This window comes from Rhinopithecus roxellana, chromosome 15 (genome assembly GCF_007565055.1).
Source record: "Rhinopithecus roxellana isolate Shanxi Qingling chromosome 15, ASM756505v1, whole genome shotgun sequence".
NCBI lineage: Eukaryota > Metazoa > Chordata > Mammalia > Primates > Cercopithecidae > Rhinopithecus > Rhinopithecus roxellana.
This window is the reverse complement of record NC_044563.1, coordinates 60,453,652-60,468,746: the sequence shown is the minus strand read 5'-3', so window position 1 is coordinate 60,468,746 and position 15,095 is coordinate 60,453,652. Positions and strand designations below refer to the sequence as shown.

Sequence of the window (15,095 nt, the reverse complement as noted above, 5' to 3'; positions counted from 1 at the left end):
CCTCAAAAAAAAAAAAAAAAAAAATTTATAGCAATAGGGTTTCAATATGTTGCCTGGGCTCGTCTTGAACTCCTGGCCTAAAGGGATCCTGCCACCTAGGTCTCCCAAAGTGTTGAGATTACAGGCGTGAGCCACTACACCAGCCCTGCAGCTTTATTTTGAGACAGAGTCTCGCTCTGTTGCCCACGTTGGAGTGCAGTGGCACTATCTCAGCTCACTGCAAGCTCCGCCTCCCAGGTTCACATCATTCTCCTGCCTCAACCTCCTGAGTAGCTGGGACTACAGGCACCTGCCACCACACCCGGCTAATTTTTTATATTTTAAGTAGAGACGGGGTTTCATCGTCTTAGGATGGTCTCGATCTCCTGATCTCGTGATCTGCCTGCCTCAGCCTCCTGAAGTGCTGGGATTACAAGCATGAGCCACTGCGCCCGGCCCCGTGTCATGAGTCATTATTCTTGTTTTTTTTTTTTTTTTTGACATTCACTTTTGTTGGCCAGGCCAGAGTGCAGTGGCACAATCGTGGCTCACTGCAACTTTCGTGTCCTGGGATCAGGCGATTCTCCTGCCTCCTGAATAGTTGGGATTACAGGCGCCTACCACCAAGCCTGGCTGATTTTTATATTTTTAGTAGAGACGGGGTTTCACCATGTTGGCCAGGCCAGTCCCAAATTCCCGACCTCAGGTGATCCACCCACCTTAGCCTCCCAAAGTGCTGGAATTACAGGCATGATTCCCTGCACCCAGATCTTTTTTTTTTTTGTATTTTTAATAGAAATGGGTTTCACCGTGTTGACCAGGCTGGTCTGGAACTCCTGACCTCAGGTAATCCAACCACCTTGGCCTCCCAAAGTGCTGGGATTACAGGCATGAGCCACAGCGCCTGGCTGGCATTATTCTATTTTATAGCCACTTATGTTCCATTTTACGACTATTGGGTTGTAATTATTTTAAGCCATTTCTCTTATCACTGCCTACCTCTTATATTATTATCTTAAAGTATTATAAATTAAATTTTCGGAAATAAAAATGTAACTGGTCAGAATTCGTGCTCATTTTAAAGCTTTATACATTGACAACCATAGACAGAAGATTTCCTCTCTGCTCTCAGTGGCTCTCATCTCAAATTATTTGAGTACTGATTGATTATTTGTTTAAATCCTGGGGCCAGGCATGGTGGCTGATTCCTGTAATCACAGTGCTTTTGGAGGCTGAGGAGGGAGGATTGCTCGAAACCAGGAATTCAAGGCCAGCCTGGGCCACATAGTGCAACTGTGTATCAATCGATCAATCAGTTGGTCAATAAAAATAAGTAAATAATCAATATTCCCTCTCACTTCCTGAGATTTTATTATATTTGTATATTTTATATCTGAATCATTTAAAATGTTCCTTGAATAAGTGAATATTCACTTCAGTGTTATTGCACACACAGGTAATGACAAGGTAGAATATAGCCGTGGTGATGATTTTGTTTCCCACAGGTGTGGCAGCTCTCAGAAAAGAAGCAAATAAATGTGTGCTCCCAATTGGATTGGAAACGCTCCCTGGCTATCCATCTTTGGTATTTACTTCCACCAACAGCCTCCATTTCTAGGGCGCTCAGCATGTATGAAGAAGCATTTCAGGTATATGTGGCCAATAGAGCCACGCAAAAATCTTGCTGGGTGTTATGTTTTTGCCAGGGAAATCCTGCAGAGAAAAAAAACCCTATCAGATTACATTTCATAATACTTTTAAGTAACTGCCTTTTTTTAAAGTATTGTAAAATTGAAGTGGAGCCAGGAAATCTGATGAGAAACTATCCTTTACTCCTTCCTCTGGACAAGGCTACTTCCCCAAGTGTCTGTTTTTATTTTATTTAATATCATGAGATTCCACAGTTGACTCTCTCACTGCTGGTTTCCTGCCTCTAAATCAGAGGGTTCTTCTTCATTTCTGATGCTGTCTTATTTCTTTGGGAATTCCTTGTTATACAGCCTGACCTCAGATTTGGTTTATCTTCAAACTTAGTTCTGAAATTTGCCTCTAAATATAATATTTTATATTCCTTGTGAGTTTTGAGGTTAAAAGTATTGTTACTTTTAACATCAGTTCTTGAATTATCTTACTGTTCATATTTCATGCTTGTATTTCATATTGTTCTCTCAGTATTACTTGTCAGGAGTAAGAGAACACTAAAGAAACTTAAGTATCTTAAGAATTGTGGCAAGATAAGTATGGGGGGCTAGTGATAGCTACTTGAAATCTTTACCAGTCCATCGAAGACAAATGAATTTCATCATTGACCAAAAAATGTTTAAAATCCCTGATAGATCCTTTGGGTTGTCTATTCACTTTTCTTTTGAGATGTAGTCTCGCTGTGTAGCCCAGGCTGGAGTGCAATGGCACGATCTCGGCTCGCTGCCATCTCTGCCTCCCGAGTTCAAGCGATTCTCCTGCCTCAGCCTCTTGAGTAACTGGAACTGCAGGCATGTGCCACTATGCCTGGCTAATTTTTTGTATTTGTAGTAGAGGTGGGGTTTCACCATGTTAGCCAGGATGGTCTTGATCTCCTGACCTCGTGATCTGCCCGCCTTGGCCTCCCGAAGTGCTGGGATTACAGGTATGAGCCACTGTGCCTAGCCTTTTTTTTTTTTTTGTAATCGAGATTGGATCTCACTCTGTCACCCAAAACTTGAGTGAAGTGCGGTGTGGCAGTTACAGCTCACTGCAGCCTTGACCTCCTGGACTCGGCTACTTTAAAAAAAATTTTTTTTTGTTATCTTTTTATGTCAGATGGGTAATATGCCAGTGTCATCACAAGGTTTGAGGGTGGCACATCTCACACATGCATGCATGAACACCCAATCATGCCTATGAACTACAAAAAAATACAATTTCATTTTTTTGTTTGTAGAGATGGGGTCTTGCTATGTTGCCCTGGCAGGTCTTGAACTACTTGGCTCAAGCAGTCCTTCCACTTTCAAAGTGCTGGGATTATAGGCTCAAGCCACTGCATATGGCTGTCTATGCATGCTTAATACAGGTGTCTTAAGTATTTGAAACATAATGGCATCTAGGGCAGGTGCAGTCATTCACACCTCTAATCCTAGCACTTTGGGAGGCCAAGGCAGGCGTATCACCTGAGGTCAGGAGTTCCAGACCAGCCTGGCCGACTTGGCAAAACACTGTCACTACTAAAAATACAAAACTTAGCCAGGTGTGGTGGTGTGCAGCTGTAATCTCAGCTACTCGGGAGGCTGAGGCAGGAGAATTGCTTGAACCTGGGAAGCGGAGGTTGCAGTGAGCCGAGATTGCCCCACTGCACTCCAGCCTGGGTGACAAAGTGAGACTCCATCTCAAGAAAAAAGAGAAAAAAAAAAGAAACATGATGGCATCTAGTAAAACTGAGTAGGAGCTAATGTATTGTTTTATCAAAATTATTCCTTCAGAATTCCTCTGACAGCGACAGATACGCCTGCTCCCCACTTCCTTCATATCTGGAGGGTTCTGGCTGTGTGATAGCGGAGGAGCAAAACTCACAGGCACAACTTCGAGATGTCTGCTTTCACCTTCTAAAACTCTACAGTGACAGGTAAACCAGAGCCAGACTTTATTGTCACTTGAGTGCTCCGTGAGCCCCAAGGGAGTCCTTTGCTGTGTCCTTTCCCTTTTATATGCCCCCAAATTACTGTAAGTCCATATAAACTACCAAATATGACTTATAGTAGTTGAATGGAAACAGCATTAGAACTAGAATTAGAAGTCTAAAAATTATTTTAATCAACTTTAATGAGTATAGTTTACATATAGTAAAGTATGCAGTGTGATAAGTTTTATAGTGATTATTGCATTGTAAGTAGCATCACAGCTAAACTGGTATTTCCACTGCCATTGAAAAACAACTGTGTGCCCCTTTGCATTCCGTCAGATACTTATTGACTAGTTTTTTGTTACTATAAATTAGTTTTGCTGGTCTAGAATTTTATGTAGAGATCATACTGTATGTTTCTCGTGCCTAGCTTTTTTGATTCTGCATAATAATTTTGAGATTTTTTTTCATGTTTATATGTATCAAAAGTTAGTTTGGGGTTTTTTTTTTTTTTTTTTTTTTTTTATCTTTCAAGCTTTTATTTAAATGCCATGATCCAGGATGGATTTTAGATCTTGTTGAAAGCAGCCACATCCATGGACTGCACATAGTCCTCAAAAGCAGTGATCTGATCCTCCAGCATATCTGTTCCAACTTTATCATCTTCAACTACACACTGTATTTGAAGTTTCTTAATTCCGTATCCCACTGGAACTAGTTTAGATGAGCCCCAGACTAAGCCGTCTGCTTGAATGCTTCTGACACACTCCTCTAATTTTGCCATATCTGTCTCATCATCCCAAGGTTTCACGTCTAGTAAGATGGAAGACTTGGCAACAAGTGCAGGTTTTTTGGCTTTCTTTGATTCGTATTGTGCAAGACGTTCTTCTCTCAGCCTCTTTGCTTCTTCACTTTCCTCCTCATCATCAGATCCAAAGAGATAAATATCATCATCATCTTTACTATCTGTAGCTCCACTTCCTGTAGTGTCTTCCACATCAGCAGGACCATACTTGCCCAAAGCTTTCTTCACTCCTGGCAGGCTGGCCTTTTCCTTTTCGTAAGACTTGATGTGATTATACCAACGTAGGGCATGACACAAGTCAGCAGGCGGTGGGCCGGACACGGCTTCAAATACTGCCACATCTGCTTGTGATGGCAGATACCCCTCGATGTAGCTCTTGTCCGCCAGGTAATCGTTGAGCACCTGGAGGCCGGCAGGGCTTTTCAGGTCTCCGAAACCCATGGTGTCGGCTGTATCCGAGAGCTGGGGAGCAGCATAAAGAGAGCGCACAAGTTGTGGGCGCCCCGCGCTGAAGAGAAGAAAAAGGGCTAGTTTGGGGTTTTTTTGGTGGGGAATACATGATTTATATACCTATTCATTTGTTGATGGACAGTTAGGTTTTCTTATTTTTGGCCATTATTGGTAAATCTGCTATGAACATACCCAGAAGTGATTATATCATTTTATATTCCCACGAATAATGTGTAATATCTCTAGTTGCTCCAAATCCTCTTTAAAATTTGGTATTATTAGTTGTTTAAATTTTACCATTTTATTGGACATGTAGTATCTTGGTTTGTGTGTGTATATGTGTATCTGTGTGTACATGTTTATTAAAAAATGCAGGTGGCCGGATGCAGAGGCTCACGCCTGTAATCCCAGCACTTTTGGAGGCCGAGGTGGGCGGGTCACGAGGTCAGGAGATTGAGACCATCCTGGCCGACACACTGAAACCCTGTCTTTACTAAAAATACCAAAAAATTAGCTGGGTGTGGTGGCGGGCACCTGTAGTCCCAGCTACTCTGGAGGCTGAGGCAGGAGAATGGCGTGAACCTGGGAGGCAGAGCTTGCAGTGAGTGGAGATTGTGCCACTGCACTTGAGCCTGGGCGACACAGCGAGACTCCATCTCAAAAAAAAAAAAAAAAAAAGGCCAGGCGCAGTGGCTCAAGCCTGTAATCCCAGCACTTTGGGAGGCTGAGACAGGCGGATCACAAGGTCAGGAGATCGAGACCATCCTGGCTAACACGGTGAAACCCCATCTCTACTAAAAAATACAAAAAAGTAACTGGGCGAGGTGTGGGCGCCTGTAGTCCCAGCTACTCGGGAGGCTGAGACAGGAGAATGGCGTAAACCCAGGAGGCGGAGCTTGCAGTGAGCTGAGATCCGGCCACTGCACCCCAGCCTGGGCAACAGAGCGAGACCCCGATTCAAAAAAAAAAAAAAAAAGCAGGCAGCCGGGCGCGGTGGCTGACGCCTATAATCCCAGCACTTTGGGAGGCTGAGGCGGGTGGATCACTTGATGTCAGGGAGTTTGAGACCAACCTGGCCAACATGGTGAAACCCCGTCTCTACTAAAAATATGAAAATTAGCCGGGTGTTGTGGTAGGCACCTGTAATCTCAGCTACCTAGGAGGCTGAGGCAGGAGAATCACTTGAACCTGGGAGTTGGAGGTTTCAGTGAGCCAAGATCGCGCCGCTGCAGTCCAGCCTGGGTGATGAAACAAGACTCTGTCTCAAAAAAAAAAAAAAAAAAATTGCAGGCCAGGCATGGTGGCTCAGGCTTGTAATCCCGACACTTTGGAAGGCCAAGGCCAGCAGATCATTTGAGCCCAGGAGTTCTAGGCCAGCCTGGGTAATATGGCAAATCCCTGTTTCTACTAAAAATAAAAAAAAAAATTAGCCACCTGTGGTGTGTAGTCCCAGCTACTCAGGAGGCTGAGGTGGGAGGATCACCTGAGCATGGGAAGTCAAACCTGCAGTGAGACATGATTGCATCACTGTACTCCAGCCTGGGCAATAGGAGTAAGACCCTGTCTCCAAAAAAGAAAGAAATGCAGGGTGGTTTATGTGTCCAACAATAATGTATTAGCACATGCTATTATTATTTCTCACCATGTAATTAGAACTATCTCAGAGTTGGTTTTTTGTTTTTGGGGGGTTTTTTTGAGATGGATTCTTGCTCAGTTGCCCAGGCTGGAGTGCAGTGGTGCGATCTCGGCTCACTGCAAGCTCCGCCTCCCGGGTTCACGCCATTCTCCTTCCTTAGCCTCCCGAGTAGCTGGGACTAGAGGCACCGGCCCCCACGTCTAGCTAATTTTTTTGTATTTTTAGCTGAGACAGGGTTTCACCATGTTAGCCAAGATGGTCTCGATCTCCTGACCTCGTGATCTGCCTGCCTCAGCCTCCCAAAGTGCTGGGATTACAGGCATGAGCCACTGCACCCAGCCTTGTTTTGTTTTTAAGACAGGGTTTTGCTCTGTCACCCAGGCTGGTGTGCAGTGGAATCATCATGGCTCACTGCAGTCTCAACCACCCGGGTTCAGGTGATCCTCTCATCTCAGCCTCCTGAGTAGCTGGGGGCAGCAGGAGTGCACCACCATACTCAGCTAATTCTTGTATTTTTTGTAGAGACAAGATTTTGCCACATCGCCCAGGCTGGTCTCAAGCTCCTGGGCTCAAGAGATCCCCTTGCCCTGGCCTCCTAAAGTACTGGGATTACAGGTGTCAGCCACTGCACGCAGCAGAGATGTCTTCTTACATTACCTTAGAAATGCTTAAGGTTTTTGGGGTTTTTTTCTCTAGTCACACAAATAGCTCATCTCATTTCAAGTCTTTAATGTGATTTATTTTAAATACACGGTATTTAAATGTATATATAATTCTTTTTTTTTTTTTTTTTTTTTTTTGAGACAGAGTCTCTCTCTGTCGCCCAGTCTAGAGTGCAGTGGCGCGATCTTGCCTCACTGCAACCTCTGCCTTCCAGGTTCAAGCGATTCTCCTGCCTCAGCCTTCCGAGTAGCTGGGATTACAGGCATGTGCCACAAAGCCCAGCTAATTTTTGTATTTTTAGTAGAAAGGAGGTTTTGCCATGTTGGCCAGGCTAGTCTTGAACTCCTGACCTCAAGTGATCCTCCCGCCTCGGCCTCCCAAAGTGCTGGGATTACAGGTGTGAGCCATTGCGCCTGGCCAGTATTTAACTATATTAATCATCTAGTAGTAAAATGTAACTAAAATTTACTATTTTAAGCATACCATTCAGTGGTATTAAGTACATTCACGTTGTTACACAATCAACACCAGAAAAGTCTCCAGAACTTTTTCATCTTCCCATACTGGAAATTCTCATTGTTTCAGTTGCATTTCCCTAATGTCTAATGATGTTGAGCAGTTTGTCATGTGCTTATTTACCGTCTGTACATCTTTGCTAAAATGTCTATTACGAGCATGAGCCACTGCACCCAGCCTTGTTTTGTTAGCCAAGATGATCTCGATCTCCTGACCTCCTGATCCACCCGCCTTGGCCTCCCAAAGTGCTTGAGATTACAGGCGTGAGCCACCGCACCTGGCCTAAAGTCACAAAATTTATTAGCATCAAGTTATTAATAACATTTCCTTATTAACCATTTTAAATATCTGTAGGATCTTTAACAACATCTCTTTCCTTTTGATATTGGTAATTTGTATTCGATAATTGCATCCTCTTTCTTTCTTGGTTGGTCTACCTAGAGTTTAGCAATCATACTGACCTTTTCAAAGAACCACCTTCTGGTTATCTTGGTTATCTCTATTGTTATCCAGCTCATAACGGATTACAAACCTAAATTTCAACTTAACTATAAACCTTCTAGAAGAAAGCAAAGCAGAAAATTTTTGCAACTGTAGGTTAGGCAGAAGATTTCTTAGGTGGACACTAAATACACAGTTCATAAGAGAAAAAAATTGGTAAATTGGACTTCAACAAAATTTCAAAACTACTACTTATAGAAAGACTGTTAAGAGAATGAAAAGGTAAACCATTGATTGGGAGAAAATACTTACAATTTGTAGATCTGACAGAAAACTTGTATCCAAGAATACATCAAGAACTCTGAAAATTCAGTAATAAGAAAGGCCAGGTATGGTGTGTCATGCCTGTATTATCCCAGCAGTTTGTGAGGCTGAAGTGGGATGATCACTTGAGCCCAGGAGTTCAAGACCAGCCTGGGCAATATAATGAGACCCCATCTCTGTGAAAAAAAATTTCTTATATCGGGTGGGCATGGTGGCATGCACTTGTAGTCCTAGCTACTTAAAGATAAGGGAGTGGCTGGACAATAGGATCATTGTAGGGAGGAAATCAGCAGTAAGACATATGAACAAAAATCCCTGTGACATGAATAAGTTTAAAGGAAAATGCTGTGCCTTGAGATGCATATGCAAAGTCTCCGTAAACCTTTTAGCAGCATTGCTCCAGCAAGTCCCACCTTATTCCTAAAGGCGGTTTTCTCCTTGCTCAGGGTTTTACACAGAGATGTTCCATTGCCCAGGGAGGGGCAGGAGACAAATGCTTTTCTCTTACTTGAGATTAAGAGAATGGTGATGACCTTTAACCAGCAAGCAGCCTTTAGGCACTTGTTTAACAAAGCACATCCTGCACAGCCCAAAATCCATTAAGCCTTGAGTCACCACAGCACATGTCTCTTGCAAGGACAAGGTTGGGGGTAGGGTCCCAGATTAACAACATCTCAAATACAGAATCAAATGGAGTCTCTTATGTCTACTTCCTTCTATATAGACACAGTAACAGGCTGATCTCTCTTTCTTTTCCCCACGTTTCCCCCTTTTCAACAAAACCACCATTGTCATCATGACACTGAGATTACATACTTCACAAAGTAATAAAATATCACAAAGCAAGTGGAGGCAGGATGAGATCACAGGATGGTGTTAAAATTAAAATTGCTAATGAAATTTTGGGCACGCATTGTCATTGATAACATCAGGAAACAGGGTTTGAGAGCAGACAACCTGACTGACCAAAATTTATTAGGTGGGAATTTCCTCGTCCTAATAAGCCTGGGAGCACTACAGGAGACCGGGGCTTATTTCATCCCTTCGGCTTCAACCGTAAAAGGCGGCACGCCTCCAAGAGGGTAGTTTATAGGCCTACCCTCAGAGCGCATTCTCTTTCTCAGGGATATTCCTTGCTAAGAAAAAGAATTCAGCGATATTTCTCCTATTTGCATAAGAAAAGAGAAGAAATATGGCTCTGTTCTCACCAGAGGCCAGTTCAAGGTTACCTCCCTTGTTCCCTGAGCATCGCTGTTATCCTGTTCTTTTTAGTGAACTGAGATCTGGCCACTGCGCTCCAGCCTGGGCAGTGACAGAACGAGACTCCGTCTCAAAAAAAAAAGAAAGAAAGAAAGAAAAGTAGAGGCCGGACGGTGTCTCAATGCCTGTAATCCCAGCACTTTGGGAGGCCGAGGCAGATGGATCATGAGGTCAGAAGATAGAAACCATTCTGGCTAACACGGTGAAACCCAGTCTCTACTAAAAATACAAAAAAATTGGCCGGGCACGGTGGCAGGTGCCTGTAGTCCCAGCTACTCGGGAGGCTGAGGCAGGAGAATGGCGTGAACCCAGGAGGCTCCGGAGCTTGCAGTGAGCAGAGATCTTGCCCCTGCACTCCAACCTGGGCAACAGAGCAAGACTCCATCTCAAAAAAAAAAAAAGGTAATGAGAAGGAATGGAAGGGTGAGAACTGTGAAGACTCCCTGTATCAGGATGGTAAAATGCATACGCCAAACCATTACCAGCAAACCTGTTAGATCACACAGCCTTAGAAGAGAAGGTGCCTTGTTTCTTTGTAGGATCTAAAGTCTGGGTGAACCCAGAGATAGATTGATAAAACATAGGCTCTGAGGGAGAGAAGGCCTATAATGCTTTTTACCCTCAGGTTCTTTTATTGTCTTAGACATAAGCAGAACAGTTGACATATCAATACAGGCCATCTCCTGGCTGTGTATTTTGACTCTCAACACATTCTTTGCAGACATTATGATCTCAACCAGCTGCTGGAGCCTCGAAGCATAACAGCAGATCCTTTGGACTACCGCCTAAGCTGGCACTTGTGGGAAGTGCTGAGGGCTCTTAACTACACCCATCTCTCAGCGCAGTGTGAAGGTGTGCTACAGGCCAGTTATGCTGGCCAGCTGGAAAGTGAGGGGCTCTGGGAGTGGGCCATCTTTGTCCTCCTGCACATTGACAACTCATGGTGAGTGAGAAGCCATTGAACCCACTGGGTACTTCTAGCACTACAGGGCAATTCCAAAGGAATCACAGTCTTTTACGGTTCAGTTTAGTAAGTAATTGTGTAGAATGTGTTAGATCCAGCATTGTGATAAACCTCAAGATAGTTAAACCCTTAGCCCAAACTGTTTCTGTATTCATGTAAACCAGTTAAAACTGAGACTTCCTTTGATTAAGTGCCAAATTGTAATACTTATCACAGAGTCTCTCAGCAGACTGAGAAAAAAAGATCTCTGTGAACTGCATTGATCAGAGAAATTCTTTCTAGAGGTAAGAGTCAAAGAACCTGTAAAATTGGAATAGGAAATAATGAAGTGGAAATGAGAGGATATGCCCAGATGGGACAATAGCGTTATGCCTGGGCCAAAGAACTAGTCATTTAATTTCAGATCAGAACTGTTCTCCTCATTGTGGACTCTTTTCTGAATCCCACATTCAGGTGAATGTGGCATTTTTAGGAATTACACAGAAATAGTGTTGGCTGAGCTGCCTCAGTGACTCCATGGCAGTGATGTAATGGGTTAGCAAAAAGGTCCCTGCTTTTTCTCCATCCACTGGCTTGCTTTTTCTCTGGTCATCCCTTGTCACCAACCTACCCCTTAAGCTTGATAGTATTGTGTTTATTAACACAGCCTTGTGCTTAGGTATATATGTTTTGGTTCTCTGTCCCTTAAAGAGAACTGGAGAAGTGCCTCTTCACTACAGTTTGAACAAGATAAGTCTGGAGATTTTTGTTAATGACAGCAGTATGGTATTATAGTAATTACAAAAAATGAACATTTATGTAGTACTTGAAGTGCTTTTACACGTTTATATTCTACACCATTTATATTAACTGTTTTATGTTCATTATGACCTATAAGATAGACACTCTTATTATCTCTGTTTTACATATCAGTAACCCAAGACACAGAGCTTAACTTTTGTCCAAGGTCACACAGCTAGTAAATGGCAGAGTGAGGTTTCCAACTTTCGTCCAGAGTCTGTACTCTTATCACTATGCTACACTATTGTGTTGCGTGGTGTAGAGGGAAATTGGGTCTAAATTCTAGATCTACCTCATACTTACTTTGACGTAGGGTAAAGCTGACTTTTGACTTGGGATAAAGATACTCTCTAACTCTCTAAGCCTTTTTTTTTTTTTTTTTTTTTGGCCTGTAGAAGCATAACATTAGTTTCTATTTAAAGGTGATTGTGAAATAAAAAGAGTAAGAGTATAAAGCATCTAGGATAGTCTTCTCATTAAGCAATTTCTCTTTCTTCTTCCCCCTTAACAGGCAATGAAATGACCCCAGGCTATTTTTTTAAGTTTGTTTAAACACAGTCATAAAGGATTTCACATGGTAAAAGACTGGCTGATAGGATGACTAATGTTTCAGAGTTGACTATGAAGAAGCAGATCTTGTTTCCTGAAAAAGAATATAAAAAAGGAGGCAGTTGTGATGACAGTGGAAGTCATTGAAAAGCCTAGGAATTCAGAAGAGAGTCCACAATGAGAATAGTTTTGATCTGAAATTAAATGACTAGATATTTGGCCCAGATATAAAAGGACTCTCCTTAAAGGGGCTTTGATGTAGAGGTAGAGAAAGAATGAATTAGGAAGGCTGACGGCTTGAGAGAAGAAACAAAGACCTAGGAGAGACATTACCTTTTAAAGCTACTTTCGTATGCTTGTACTGACCATGTGGGAGAAAGAGAGGGGAGAAGTTTGGGAACTAACTTAAGAGGATTGCTCGATGGAACATAATTCTCCCATTCTAGTCCTAGTCTAGATCTTCTAGGTGGTGGCAAGGAAATGTTGTTACTATATGGGAAATAAAGAAGAAATCCCAGCTGGGGGAAGCATTTTCTGGGGAGTGGGAAGCCACCCCTAGATTTGGATTTTTTTATTTTTTATTTATTTATTTTTTCTCACCCAGGCATGAGCCACTGCACCCGGCCGAGCCCCAACTTTTTGAACATGAAAATACTTTAGTTTATTTTTAAAAATTAATGCTATGTTTTTTGTTTGTTTGTTTGTTTTTGAGACGAAGTTTCGCTCTTGTCATCCAGGCTGGAGTGCAATGGCGGGATCTCAGCTCACTGCAACCTCTGCCTCCCGGGTTCAAGCGATTCTCCTGCCTCAGCCTCCCGAGTAGCTGGGATTATAGACGCCCGCCATCATGCCTAGCTAATTTTTTTTTTTTTTTTAAATCAGAGATGGGATTTCACCATGTTGGCCAGGCTGGTCTTGAACTCCTGACCTCATGTGATCCACCTACCTCGACCTCCCAAAGTGTGGGGATTACAGGCGTGAGGTACCGTGCCTGGCCAATGCTGTTATTTTTAAAAATTAATACTTGTGTGATCACCTTTGATTTTTTAGTGAAGCTTAAAGTGATCAAGACCCATAGTTTAGGCCAGGTGTGGTGGCTCACGCCTGTAATCCTAGCACTTGGGAAGCTGAGGCAGGTGGATCACCTGAGGTTGGGAGTTCCAGATCAGCCTGACCAACATGGAGAAACCCTGCCTCTACTGAAAATACAAAACTAGCCGAGTGTGGTGGCACATGCCTGTAATCCCAGCTACTTGGGAGGCTGAGGCAGGAGAATCACTTGAACCTGGGAGGTGGAATTTGCGGTGAGCCAAGATCAGCCGTTGCACTCCAGCCTAGGCAACAAGAGTGAAACTCCATCAAAAAAGAAAAGACCTGCAGTTGAAGAGACTGCCCCAAGGGCCACTCTAAGCTGCCTGGGGCAGCCTTCTCCATGAATGAGGATGGGATTTATTCTAGCTTGTCTCTCCCTATAGCATACGTGAGAAGGCTGTTCGAGAGCTGCTTACCCGACACTGCCAGCTTTTGGAGACCCCTGAATCTTGGGCTAAAGAGACTTTCCTTACCCAGAAGCTCTGTGTACCTGCTGAATGGATTCACGAGGCCAAAGCTGTACGAGCACACATGGAATCTGACAAGCACTTAGAGGCCCTCTGTTTATTTAAGGCTGGGCACTGGAACCGCTGCCACAAGCTCATCATCCGACACTTAGCTTCTGGTGAGTGCTGGGTCCCACATCTCCTGGAATCACCTCAAATTCTACCAGCCTGTGAACCTCCATAATGGGGTAAGACTGGAAATAAGACTCAACATAGGACATGGCCGTCTTGAATCAAATCACACTTTGCGAAAGCTCTCTGCAGAAGAGGCTTAGCCAGGATAAGGCACTAGAGGAGCAGGGGTAGATAGCAATATTGTTATCATTTCCCAGAAATACCCTTGATGTGTGCTAATATTATTAAGCTCTTTGTTTACTTACGGGAATTTTCTCCAACAACACCAGAAATAATCTTCTTAAGGACCTGAAACTAGAAATTCTTCACATTTTCCATTGGAGAATTTCAGAATACAGGCCTACCTCATTTTGTTGTACTTTGCAGATACTACATTTTTTACAAATTAAAGGTTTGGAAAACTCTGCATAGAGCAAGTATATTAGCACCATTTTTCCAACATATGCTTGCTTCATGTCTGTCTCTGTTTCACATTTTGGTGGTTCTCACATTATTTCAGACTTTTTCTTTTGAGACAGAGTCTTGCTCTGTCGCCCAGGCTGGAGTGCAGTAGTGCAATCTCAGCTCATTGCAACCTCCACTTCCCGGGTTCAACCAATTCTCCTGCCTCAGCCTCCCAAGTAGCTGGGATTACAGGTGCCCGCCACCACGTCCGGCTAATTTTTTTGTATTTTTTGTAGAGACGGCGTTTCACCATGTTAGCGAGGGTGGTCTCGATCTCCTGACCTCGTGATCTGCCCACCTCGGCCTCCCAAAGTGCTGGGGTTACAGGCGTGAGCCACCGCGCCAGGCCCCTTTTTCATTGTTATATCTGTTATGGTGATCTGTGATTAGCAGTCTTTGATGTTGGTGTTTTGTTTTGGGTTGCCACCAACTGCTTCCATTTAAGATGGTCAGTTGATGAAGATGCATTTTCTGGCTGCTCCATCAACTGGCCATCCCCATCTCTTTCCCTCTCTTCGGGCCTTCCTATTTCCTAAGACACAACAATAGCGAAATTAGGCCAGTTAATAACCCTACAATGGCCTCTAAATGTTCAAGTGAAAGGAAGGGTGGCACAACTCTAACTTTAAACAAAAGCTTGAAGTGAGAGCATGTTGAAAGCCAAGATAGGCCAAAAGATAAGCCTCTTTGCCAAACAGCCAAGTTGTGTTAAAGGAAAGTTCTTAAAGGAAATTCAAAGTGCTACTCCAGTGAACACACAAATGATATGAAAGTGAAACAGCTTTCTGGCTGATGTGGAGAAAGTTTTTGTGGTCTGGATAGATGCAACCAGCCCCAACATTCCCTTAAGCAAAAGCCTAATCTCACTTCAGTTCTGTGAAGGCTGAGAGAGGTGAGGAAGCTGCAGAAGAAAAGTTTGAAGCTAGCAGAAGTTGCTTCATGGAATTTAAGGAAAG

General features: G+C 43.3%; 1 protein-coding gene, 1 non-coding gene and 1 pseudogene across 7 annotated transcripts in view; 1 reads left to right on the top strand and 2 right to left on the bottom strand.

Annotated features, from left to right (window-relative positions):
• Positions 1 to 15,095, top strand: part of NUP98 (nucleoporin 98) — a 131,670-nt gene that overhangs the window by 108,294 nt on the left and 8,281 nt on the right. For all 5 annotated transcript variants that reach the window (XM_010366936.2, XM_030917492.1, XM_030917491.1 and 2 more), the window contains 4 exons: positions 1,485 to 1,628; positions 3,435 to 3,577; positions 10,391 to 10,612; positions 13,438 to 13,679. In XM_010366936.2, the coding sequence (XP_010365238.1) occupies positions 1,485 to 1,628; positions 3,435 to 3,577; positions 10,391 to 10,612; positions 13,438 to 13,679 (751 nt within the window). The remainder of the gene's footprint in view (positions 1 to 1,484; positions 1,629 to 3,434; positions 3,578 to 10,390; positions 10,613 to 13,437; positions 13,680 to 15,095) is intronic.
• LOC115893790 lies at positions 2,773 to 2,875 on the bottom strand. Its single transcript, XR_004053843.1, has one exon. It is a non-coding gene; the product is annotated as a small nucleolar RNA U13 (small nucleolar RNA).
• On the bottom strand, positions 4,100 to 4,901 carry LOC104665169 (annotated as a pseudogene). Its single transcript, XR_748384.2, has one exon. The product of XR_748384.2 is annotated as an elongation factor 1-beta pseudogene (transcript).